Here is a 12,369-nt window from a genome sequence, read left to right on the forward strand (position 1 = left end):
AATCCATGTATTAAAATAATTCTAATTCATTTATAAATTCTAACTGCACTTAGTTTTAGCACTGAACTACACAGCTGCCCAGAAATAAAATCATGCAACACAAACACATCACCTGGGAAGAGAGTATTACAAACCACTTACGGTAATAACCAGAAATCTACCAACAACAAGAAGGGAGAGAAGCACGCACTTACTTGTGTTTTGGTTAAGAACAATTCACTTTTGATCCCATTCTTCACTTCTTCAGGTGACGATGCTTATGTTCCGTTTTGAGCAGAGAACAGACCATAAGCTCCTCAGCAGGCATCATTTACATTAACACGAGATATTTCCAAACTCACCTGGTTATTTGTGTTCCAAGTGTGCAAGAAAAGGAGACAGACATTGCCTATAAAACAGTGTCACCACTCGATAACAGCTGAATGTACCCGACATACGTGTATGTTTCTACTTTGAAAAGAAAAAAAAAAGAAATAGTCTATTTTTGGAGTTGGTGCCCCATATTGCACTTGAAAAATCTATATATTGCCACGTACCTTAACAAGTTGAAGCTAAGATCTAGCCTTTTTGCCATATGTCCATATTTTCTTCCCAGGAATTCTGGAATTTCTTCACAGTCTTGACTTATGTAGGACACCTGAGAATTGGAAGAAAAAAGGAAACATTTTGTAAGTGGATTATTTAGTTTCCTGTCCAGATTCTGTCTCATTGATCCAGTGACAACACATAAGATAGTAAATATTTGTAACACACAAGATAGTAAATATTCCTTACAGCTTTAAGCTATGTCAGTTTTACCACTAGAGAGTCTATCACAACCGCATTTTCCTATTGATACAAACAGCTTAACATTTATTACATCTATATCCTTAATACAATGTGTTGTCTCCAGATGAAAGTAATTTGATCAAATACATCACATTCCTTCTACTCCACCGGTAATACTTTGATTTGACCTTACCTTGTATTACCATTCCGATGTTCTAATACACTCCAGAAGACATTTTCCTGAAAGATCAGAAGCCATTCAAAGGACTTTCTAGTTTGCCTCTCAGTACTCAACACACTAAAGATCACTTTGGGAAGTTTGGTCCAGAAATACCTGGTAGTGTACCGTCAGTGCTTTCTCACAACCCTTCCGTGAGATTATTGTTCCCAGGGATATGCTACGGGCAGAGCAAGAGGGCTGCCCGAGATCTGAAAAAACCAAGCATGCAGCCTTTTTCAGCCAGTCACGTAAGATTTCTGGCCTCAACACCTATGTTCAGAGCATACCTCTCCTTATACCCAAAATACTTGTCAATGACTTTCCTCTTTTTCATACCAGCCCATCTAACCCACCTTTAACAAACACGGGAAGAAGCAGTGGTAGCAAAAATACAGTCTACTCAGATTTTTTTTTAATATTTTTTTTTAGCCAGGATGAAGTGAGTGATAATATCTCCAGAAAGATACAAACAATAACCCCGCTGAACTTTTTCCGTTCTCCCTGCTGGGAGGTCTTAGAAGCCTTTGGTTTGATTTCTTCAAAGAATCCCCACAAAGCCTGCCAAACCTATTGTCATCAATTCTATACATCTATATTGGTTCACCCTTCTGGTGTTCAAAATATCAGTATAAACACTGACATTTCAGATTTGGTGCTAAAGAAATCTTTGTTGCCCTTCAATGGCAACTCGCTAGTTAGGTAGATTTCAACGCTGTGCTAGAACCACTATCTCTGAGATACTAGCATTATCTAAATATTTCATATGAAGTCTATTTCAAGACCATATCCCACGGGTCTAAAAGGTGTTAGATGAAGATACACAAAAAGTCAGTCAAACTTTGTTGTGATAGTATTTCACCTTCCATTAAAACAGAGACTCCTCTGCAGACCAGACTGGCAGCATGTACCTTTGCAAGTCATCCTGGTCTCTTACACTCTGAAAATTATTGCAATCTGATAATACTATATTGCATCCCATTTAATTCATTTTGTTCAATAACCTCAACAGATAAAGCTGACAACAGTGAAATAATTTTTACGAGCAGAAAACAAGTAGCTTGAAGCTCAGTTTAACAACTTCTTCCCCTTGTTAAACCATACCTGCTCTTGCGATAAATTCTGCTACCAGACAAGCACATGACTTCAGCAAATATAAGGACAAAAGGGAAAGGAACTCTTTCGTGTAGCTGGCATCCTAATGGTTTGGATGTAACAGAATTTATTGAATTCAATACAGGGGGTTGGACTAGATGAATTAAATACAGGGGTTGGACTAGATGACCTCTAAGGGTCCCTTCCAACCCAAAGCATTCTATGATTCTACGAAGTATGGGGGGGGTTTCCCCAGTTTTCATCCAAGACAACGAGAGTGCACTTTACAACACACATGCAGGTATGCATACAAGAATTGCTTCGCTCTTCACTGAATGGTAGATATCTTTAACGCTTGCAAACCCTTGGGAAGACACCACGTTAACAGCAGAGTAACTCTTTAACCACTTCGTTCAATGTAACACGTCGAAATTGAAATTATTAAAATGTGATGCCTATTAACACTAGGAGTGCAAAACCACTTTGAGCAACTACAAACACTACAAAAGCACAGCCCACCACACTGCTTTTCACCCGGAAGAGTGGTGGAGAAGGAGCAAGAGACGCTGACCTGCATTCCCACTGCTTCAGAAGCTTACCTGGGCACAAGGGTCCTAGCTCCACGAGAACAGAAGCTGAAGAAAACAGTTCATACAAATGTGTTGTGGGGCACACAGGAGGCAAAACACATCAAATGTTGCAAAGCTTCAGCCTCCAAACCATTATAATATGCAAATATATTTGCACAACTGGTACAAACAGAGTATTTGGCACGCATATTTGCAGATGAAATAGGGTTGTCACAGCCTTTTAATGTGCTGAGGCCTTGTAAAAGGCATTTGACTTCCACAAAGTCCATTTCAGCACAGGCACAGCACGAGCACGTTTTCCCATTTAAAATAAATAGATTTCTTTTTCCGCAAAACCCACAAAGTGCATTCAGCCTCAGATCTCCATGCCCCACATACATGAACTTGCATCAGATACCCAAGAACTCTCTTTACTGTAAGAGCAGCAGCAGCTGCCAGCGCTACAACACACAGTGAGCCTTTCTGAACAAGTTTTCAAGAGTTATTTCCCCACTCTCCTGCTCCCTCATCCTTGAACAATGCCGATATAAAACAAGACTTCAGTAGTGTGGCCAATAGGAGAATAACATTTCTTCATTTTCACTCTTTTGGTTCAAAATATTTTACCCAGAAAACAATAAACATACATAATTCAGTATTCTTCCTTTTGCATCCATCTCAAATACACTGAAAATACGTATGGGCTTTCAAGCGCGTGTCCAGAGATGCCATCGCCGAGAGACGAGAGCAAGCATGCTTTTCCCAAGACTCCTCAGCTCCTTGGGTGCAAGGCACACTGGTAACGGGAGATTTCTTAGGGGTTTTTTCTACGCCAGTCACAGACGTGAGGTGGGATTAAAAACTGGATGCAGATATTTCCATTGCCTAATTCTCCAACACAAATCTAATACAGGTTGGTCAGGTCACAGTCATTTGTACTGCCGGTGCCCTGCTCAATATCCCACTGAAATGGTCAGAAAGCTCCCCACAAAGCCCAGCATCAGATGGGCCGTGGACGTCTCAGACATTCTTGCAGACTCTTCAACGCACTGTATGCAATTCAGGGAAAAATGTGTTTTGACAAAATATTTAAAACATAAGTTCACCAGTCAATAGCAGCTGCAGCTCTCTCCTGCTTCAGTTTCAGAGGATATTACCATTTAATCCCTGCAATAATTTTACAATGGTACTGTAATCTCAGTAACTCATAAAGTAACATCTTTATAAAAGAATGTCACCAGATAGGTCATGTATGAACCCTAGATATTGCACATTGCCTTCCATTGAAGGGATTACATCTGGAGAGTATTTCCAGTCAGTCGAGCATTATATTTTACTCTGTGCTGTTAGAAGATTGTATGTCAGGCACATGGCCAAATTAAGAGTACACTTTGCTCACAGGGCTCAAGGCACCCTTGGGGGAAGAGGGCAGCCTGTTACTCAGTGCACCACAGAGACCACAGGAACCGTTTCCTGCAGCGGCTGCAAAAATAGCCAATTGCCTCCATATCACACACACGTTTACGTGAATTCCACGCAGAAACAGCAACCAGATTAAAGAAGCAGTTAGATGGGCAGCACCCGGCTTCATAGCAAACTGCCTTCAAAAAGAAGACTGGCTTCATTTGTTCTTTTTGGGGGAAGGAAATAAAAACGTTTTGCTAGTTTCAGTCACAGGTTCAGCAGTAACGACATCAATTTTCAGCCAGAAAGTTTTTCAGTAGCCAAATAAGGCGCTGGGTGAAGGCCAGCAGGATTTGTTCTGCTTCCCAACTTCTCTCTTTGACCAAAACGGAACACACACAGCGCTGACTCGCAGCAGGCACCGCGCCTGGCACATTTCAGTCCCCCTCCTCCTCCTGCTCCCCCGGCCTGTCCCCCAGCCCGCCTCCCCAGCGCGGCAGGGGCCGGGAGCAGCCGGGGCGGCTCCGGAGCGGGACGGGCTCCCCGCCCGCCGGGCCTAGGCGGGAGCGACGGTCAGAGCCGCGCCGCTCCCCGCGGGAGCGCGGCCCCGGGAGCGCGCCCGCTGCCTGCCTGCCTGCCTGCGAGCGGGCGGGCTCCGGCAGCCGGCGGCAGCGGCGGGGCAACGACCCCAGTCACCCGCGTCCCGCCGCCGACCCGCCGGGAGCGGGCGCTGCCAGCGCACCGGGGCAGGGGCTACTGGGCGCCGGCGATACCTGCGCGGCGTCCCGCAGCGCCAAGCCTCACCTGCGGCCGGGAGCCACCCCAGCCCCACACCCCCCCCCGGCCCCCCCGCACCCCCGGGAGCCTCCCCCGGCCGGGACCGGCAGTCCTGGCAGCCGCCGCGCCGGGCCGGGCCGGGGGCGGGGACGCGGCGGCCGGGGCGGGCTGCCCCCGGCAGGTGGGACCGCCGCCGTGCCGGGCGCCGCCGGCCGCGGACACTTACTTGGTCTCCGCTGACCACCACCCCCGCCATGGCGGGGCCGCTCGGCGGGCCGGGACCGGGGCCGGGACCGCTCGTTGGCAGCAGTCAGCTGACGCGGGCGGAAGCGCGGCCGGGCCGCGGGCGGGGGCGGCGGCGCGGGGCTCCCGCTGCCTCCCGGGGGCGGGCCGGGCCGGGCCCCTTCGTGCGGCCCCGCGGCGGGACCCTCCCGCCCGGGCAGGGGGCTGCCGGGGGGCGAGGGCCCGCCGCTCCCGGCGGCCCCGGGGCGAGGCGGGCAGCCCGCAGGTGTGGGCGCGGGAGGGAGCGGGGCTCGCGTGTCGCCCCCCGCGGGGCCCGGGACCACCCGGGCCGGCCGGCCGAGCGGCGCGCCTTGGCTTGGCTTTCCTCCGTTCTGGCGTAAAGCGTAACTTGCCTGCGAAGAGGTGCGTGCCACGGGCAAAGCAGAAGTGATCCCGCGCTATCTACAGGAGAGGCCCACCTCCCCACAGCAGTGGTTTTTGCCTATGGAATACCGGGTAATTTGTGTGGAAAACAGAAATAATACCTGTCAAAACAGCCCTTCCAGGGCGTGAGAACTTGCTAACTGGAGCAGTGGCACGATGGCGGGTCACCACTGGTTAGGCCGAGCAGGGGAACTGGAGGTTGTCCGTAAGAATTTTATGTGAGACACTTAAAGATACCTCGGTTTCTCATCCCTAGATCCTAAATCCTGTTAGTCCTCTCGTTACCTCTTCAGTTGCCTGAGCACCTTCAAACCTCTGGCTCTTCTTTCCCCTTTCTTGCTAATACAGCGTAACTCACTCCTGCTGAAAGCAGAGGCACATGCTGTGAGCGGAAATAAGTTTCAGGAGGATTCATGTTCTACACTGCAAACCGCCTTCTACAATTTATTCAGCAACACAGCAGAAACTAATGCTGTACTCGCTGCTCTGCCTCTTGGTATCAACAGAATGAGTTCTTGGTACAGCTGTGGCATTACACCTCCTCTAGAGCCATTCCTCCTTTTGCGCTGTCTGCTGGGCAGGAAACATGGAGCAAATGGCTGAGGAAAAAACATTCTGTAATGCTTTTTCCTCCCTGCTATTTTAATATATTGTGTAATAAATTTTTTTTAAAATGGGACAACATGTAGGAAAATCAAAACACAGTCAATGAACAAATCGCTCCGATGGTTTGCATGGATCTAATTTTCCTTGTGTCATCTAAGACAGAGAAGAGTTATTCCCTTCATCTGCAGCAAATAAGATGATCCTACGCTGATGAATAAAAGTTCTGTTTCTCTTAAGTACGAGTTTTCCATCAAGACATGCTTGCCAGTTCAGGTCATCACCCAGCATGCTTCAAACAACCAGTGCCTTTATTTATTTATTAGATTATATAGCAAATAACGTATGCCAAGGGAAACAAGGACTATGTGAACTGTAAATTCAAACAAAGCAATACATTCTCCCCTTTCTGTATCTACCTCTTTTTATCTCTCCCTCAGTCACAAGCCTGCGGTTCCCATCCCGGCGAACGCGTACAGCTGAAGGCACGAAGCGGCCCACTGCCGTACTTAGCCGTGGTTGTCTTACTGGCGTGACTTCAGTTCAATACTACACTTCTGTAAAACTAGAACAACTATATTGAAAACAATTTAACACATTGTTATCTACATTATTAGTATTAATTTCAGGAGAGTGTTAGCTGTCACCTTAGAGATATCTATGAAGGAAAAATTCCTGCCTGAATAGTTTACAAAATAGCACACGACTGTTTTTTCCAGCCTCTCACATTGCCAATTACATTAACCTGCCATTGATCCTCCTACTTACAAGGCAAGACCTTGTCTAGAGGGAGAAGTTGCAGGTGCAGCTCCCTAACCTGGCTGACTTAAATTGACTTTATCATCTCTTCAATCAGTTGAGCTGAATTTTGTAAATTACAAAAACAACTTCAGGAGGTTGAAAACTGGTTTAAGTGCATCTGGCTTGTAATCATTCTTTTGAAACCAGTTCAACATCTTCCTGTACAGACAAGGCCTAGATTATTACCTGCCGTGGATAAAATAACAGCTCTGAATCTGTGGGGTGTAACAAGCAGGGAGCGCTGCTGGCTGCGGCAGCAGGGTGGGCCTTCTCTGCCGCACAGCAAGCGAGGACAGAGCTCGCTAGAACAGAGGACTGGAGAACAGAGGTGTCTGTCTTGTGATGCTTCCACGGGCTCTGGAAACTTACGTCCTGAAAGTCCTAATTCTGCTGCCAGTTTCCCACAGGATGACTGGCAAAGTTCTCACACTTTGTTTTTTCGGAGTCTCTGTTTTATTCCTTCATTTCAAAGCACCCATCACCTGCACGTAACTCTCAGAAGGAATGAAAACCCACAGCTGCAACTGTCTACCGCTGAAGGAGTATTTTGTAACATCTGATCTGAAACCGTAACGAAGTTATAACAGTGTCTCAGGTTGCAAACCTATGAGTCAATGTGCTCATTAGTTCATGCCTCATGTTATTACAGAGCTAAAATACATTACAGTGCTATATAAATGCAGGAGGGCTTTTTTAGCTTTTGAGCCTGCTGATCGTCAGTGTCACTTTAAGGCACAGCTTCGAGGTGATCGCGAGGCTGCCTCTGCTTTTAGAATGTTTTTCACCCAACAATATGTATTTACTCTTCCCAGCATCCCAAAACGCTCCCTTCCTGAGTCCTGGCCCCGCGCAACCTGAATCATCTGAATGTTTGCTTTAGCTTTGCTAGAGCTGCCTTGGCGAGAAAAGCTTCAGAGGACTCGGTTTGTACAGAAGGTATTTTTGGTGGTGGTTGCTTAGAAGCCGAAAGTTTTGTGAGGCTTCTTTGTACAGGTTGAAGTCATTTATCTGACAGTGGGACTTAGCTGACCTTTGAAATGTCTTTTTTTACACTGGATGTATGCACAAAGTATAAAAATCACTTTACTTAAATGATCGGTTTCACTGCACAATTAGAAGCAAAAGGTAGCACTTCTGTGTGGGCCATTCAGATACTATTTCCTTAGTTTTTTAACAAATATTGTCAAAATTCTGTGATACAGAGTTACATGCAGACAAAAGCAACCTTTTTCCTGAATAAAGTTTTCTTGTATATAGCAACAATAAATGAGTTATTAATATGCTCAGTATATTTTTTTTATATACACACATATATACATCACAAATTGAGCAGACCCGTTCCTCAGATAAAGAGTACTACATGTTCAAAGCAGATGTTAATACCTGTAAACCAGCCTCCAAACCAGTGAGAAGCGATGTGCTGCAACTGTGGTAAATACCCATCAGGTCTGTCCCTTTTTCTAAGTTCATCGCATAATAGCAGAGCTTTAAGTCATTTTAGCAGTCATTAGCCTCAAACACCTACACAGCTACAATTACAAAATCCCAGTGACCAACTGGTTAAAATAATTAGCTCCTACATGCCAGTAAGTTTGGCATAGCAGCAAGCACCAAATGAATTCTACCCTTTTATATAAAACCTCTGTACACAATTGTTTTCCTATCCTAAAAGAACAACACTGGAAGTTTACAGGAGGAACAACTAGCAATCCCGAACATTTCATTAACTGAAAGTTACAAAAGTATTTCAGAGTGAGTTAATCAAAGCGATGTGTTTTCTAGCTTACGGCACACTGCACACGTACGACTGCATGTGCGTGAACACAATCCTCTTGCATTTCGGAGTAAGGCAGACCACCACGTATTGTCATCTAAAAAAATATGCAGTTTCTCCTGACAAAATGGTGCTTGAACAAACGGAGTTTTCTGAAGCAAAACATTTCAGGGGGGAAAAAAGATCCCAGCCAAGTCACAGAATTCTTCCAACTTGACCATCAGAAAATTTGGCTCGGAGCTTACTCACGTAACTCGTTGTGTTGCTGCTCACACTGAAAAGGTTGCCTCAAAACACTGGTTGATAACTATCCACATCAAGGCGATGCTTAATACAAACCAATTCAATTCAGCTGAAAGAGACTGACTGTGGTACAGACATTTTTGTCCATATTACCAGAGGAACATTTTATTCATATTAGCTTCACTTACACTTGGCTTTAATCGCAAAGAGTTAAAGATGGTGTTTAATGTCCAGACTAATGACTTCAGATGCCTCCCAGGAAATAGCGTCCCTAGCACTCTGCTGTGAAACACACAGGAAAAAAAACAAACACGATGGAAAAAAGATAAAAGAGAACGAAGTATGTAGTTTGATCTTATTGACAATGACAGAAAGAAATGCAGTAATGATGATGTCATTTGCCATTCCTAAGCTGAACTGCTGGAAATTGGGTTTCCCTTTTCCTATCTCCAATGTGCTTCTTATATTCCCACTGAAAAAGACATCTAAGAGCCAATAATAAGTTAAAGGGATATGAAAAGCAAGTTAGCGTGTTCATTCAATACCCTAGTACACCTTTTCTTAAACTCTCTTAGTATGACAGTGTGATATAGGGCTATCAAACGTGAAGATAAGAACATCCAAATTCTTTTATTTTTATCTGCTGCTGAATTAAAATGACAGTAGAGTGATTTTTTTTTTTTTAATCCCAGAAGCGTATGCCCACACGTGTGCGTTTGAAGCTCTGCAGGATGCGTCTGTCCTGGAAAGCAGCCAATGCAGATAGGTTATTCCAACCTACCATGGGCCCACGTAACACCTATGAGTTGGCTTTGAGATTCCTGCTGTTCACTAATGGCCTCGATTTACATTTTTTCCATTCTCGTGGGGACTCCTACCAGAGAAAAGAGGGCTAATATTTTTACTTTCATCTAGAGTTTTTGCTTTTTTATCCTTTCCTGCAACATAGAAGAAGACTGTCCAATCTGATACATTTCCTAAGAAAACCTCTTGCATTTTGGCTCTTTGATTCCTCCCCCATCCCCAAGCGAAGCACAATTATGTCTAAAACCACCTCTGGGATATATTTAATTATTATTTTCCTGTTCTATGGCAGCAGCGTGGTACGAGCGCAGTGAGACTACATGGTGATCGTGAACAAATCTGACATAAGCTCACTCACTGTTTTATTGCAAAGGCACCTTGAAGTTCCGCATTTTCTGATGTCTTTGGAAAGCTTCACTATGTAACTGTGTTAGCATTCTTTTAAGGTAGGTTTTTGTATAGGCCTTAAAATGCAACATACTATAAGCTAAGAGTTCAAGAACCAGAATAACCTAAAAGCTTTGGGGGGGGGGGAAGAAGAAAAACCCAAGTTTTCTGAAATTTTTATCCAGTAATCTCATCCAGTTCCCACAGAAATCAATGACAGTTTTGTCATTGTATTGTATTTGGTACGGCCCAAATACAATTAAAAATCCCTTATGTTACATTATACAGCACACTAGAGCTGTTAGGTTAGAATTACATTTAATAAGTGACGCACTCAACAGCTAAGACATAGCGACAATTAATTGTGCAATTTAATTCTGCCTTCTCATAATATATGTTATGGTACAGGCTTGGTTTTGTCAGGTTTTTTTTAATATATGGGAGCCTGTTTCCTTTAGATTATAGAATGAGCAGAGCTAAATAAATTTAACTCAGTCAGGTAAAATATCACTAAGTTCTTCAATGCACTGTATTACCGGAGCACCTAGCGTTTTTAAACGCATTTACTCTCACCCTATGCCAGGAAAATAGAAAAATCATCTTCTTCCTATCCTACAGAAAAGGAACTGAGGCACAGAAAGGCGAATTTATTTATTTGTATAAATCTTACGTTCATTATCTGTAGCCAGCTAGAGAACTGAACCGCCACCTCCCAAGACCTAGGCTGATACCCCAGCTGTAGGCAATACCCTGTTTGTTTGTCCTATTCGCTGTAAATCACAGTAGGTATTATACAATAAAAAAATTATTTCCAGCCAGGAAAAGAAGCAAGTGTAGGGCCATCATTCCTTCACTCCCAGTGGGCAATACCTGCAGGCAAAGGGATATTCCAAGCTGAAGGGTGATCACGATTCTCTGTGTGTCCCACCTAGAGTGTACAGCACATAGGGGAAAGACGCTGATGACGGCCGCCCACAGCTCTGCAGATTATTGTGGGATTTTGATATGTTGCCAAAACTAAATGTGTAGCACAAACCAAGGACAAGAAATTATATTTTTCAATAGCTTATAATTCATGCAATCTAAATGTTTTTTCATAAAGCCAACAAGAAGGATGCCAGGATTATCCTCCTGCCAAGTTCCAAAGGCCTGTTGCTAACCATGGAGGCACAGAACACTTCATACAAGATCATAAGAATTTTTTAATTTGATAGAATTCAGTAAGCTTTGTATGGAAGCTGTTGCTACTGCTTCTCCTATAATTATGTGTTGCACACATACCCAGATATTATTTTTTTTGAAGCCTGAGCTGACTGACTCACACCAAACCTGCAGTGCTGTGCTTCCCTCCAATCCATTACGTATAGGTGAATTTCAGGTTGGCTGGCTGCGTTATCGTGGGAAAGTAAATGGCAGTACTGAAGCAACTGTACCTCTTTGTCCACTGACGCTTGCTCATAAGAATGTAACAACTGGAGCTCGGGGGAAAAAAGGATTAAAGCTACGATAGTCTGATCTGAGGCTGTCCAATGTTGCAGTTCTATTAGAAATAAGAGATTTGAGGTTTTTAGAAGTTCAATGAGGTGTTTTCTTGTTCCGGGTCTCTGTCACAATGTCTGGGACAGCGACTTGTCACACAAAGACAAAACCAAATTATTGCAGGAAATGCTTGACTACAAAGCACAGACAACAAAAGAAGTGGCTGTGGAGGCCAGAGGAGCTTGTAGCTGAGCTGATCTCTCTTGTTCTAGCTGTCTTGGCAGTTCACTGTAGAACTGAAATACCAGACCAGCCAGAGGTGCTTTCGGTTTGGTGGCTTGTTTGTTGGTTTCTTTTTTCAGAAGGAACTATTTTAACCTGATTAATCCAAGGAGGCACAATAGCATTTTGCCAACAACACTGCAAAATGAGAGATCTATCTATAAATAGGCATATACTATTGAAAATACATTTTGGAAGGGGTCCTATGCCTCTGAGACCCTATGCCCTAAAGACAGGTGTTTTTACCCCAACAGAAGGTTATGTGATCAGGAAGGAGTTCAAGCCAAGGTGTAGGAATACCTGCCATTAGCAAAAGGTTCCTTCCCTGCTTCTCATGGCCCCATTTTCTAATCTTACCTCTTTGAGCTGGTTATACTGGCAAAGAGCAGAACCGCAGCCTTCCACACAGAGAACAGATACACAATGCTGCTGCTGGGAAGGGAGCAGTAAGCAAGTATACAGCCCAATCAGAAGTGAACATAGTACAGTTCAGTATGGAA

General features: G+C 44.4%; 1 protein-coding gene across 3 annotated transcripts in view; it reads right to left on the reverse strand.

Annotated features, from left to right (window-relative positions):
* The window catches only part of LRMDA (leucine rich melanocyte differentiation associated), a 676,631-nt gene extending 671,427 nt beyond the window's left edge, over nucleotides 1–5,204 (reverse strand). The window contains exons 1-2 of one of the 3 annotated variants that reach the window (XR_012663092.1): nucleotides 5,057–5,204; nucleotides 537–637 (exon numbers count right to left, since the gene is read on the reverse strand). Coding sequence is in view for 2 of the 3 variants with exons in the window: in XM_075109328.1 (XP_074965429.1) it covers nucleotides 537–637; nucleotides 5,057–5,086 (131 nt within the window). In the remaining variant the exon portion in view is untranslated. The remainder of the gene's footprint in view (nucleotides 1–536; nucleotides 638–5,056) is intronic. The other 2 variants (XM_075109328.1, XM_075109327.1) reach the window with 2 other exon arrangements.
* Between the last annotated feature and the right edge of the window lie 7,165 nt (nucleotides 5,205–12,369).

Source organism: Phalacrocorax aristotelis, chromosome 14 (genome assembly GCF_949628215.1).
Source record: "Phalacrocorax aristotelis chromosome 14, bGulAri2.1, whole genome shotgun sequence".
Classification (NCBI taxonomy): domain Eukaryota; kingdom Metazoa; phylum Chordata; class Aves; order Suliformes; family Phalacrocoracidae; genus Phalacrocorax; species Phalacrocorax aristotelis.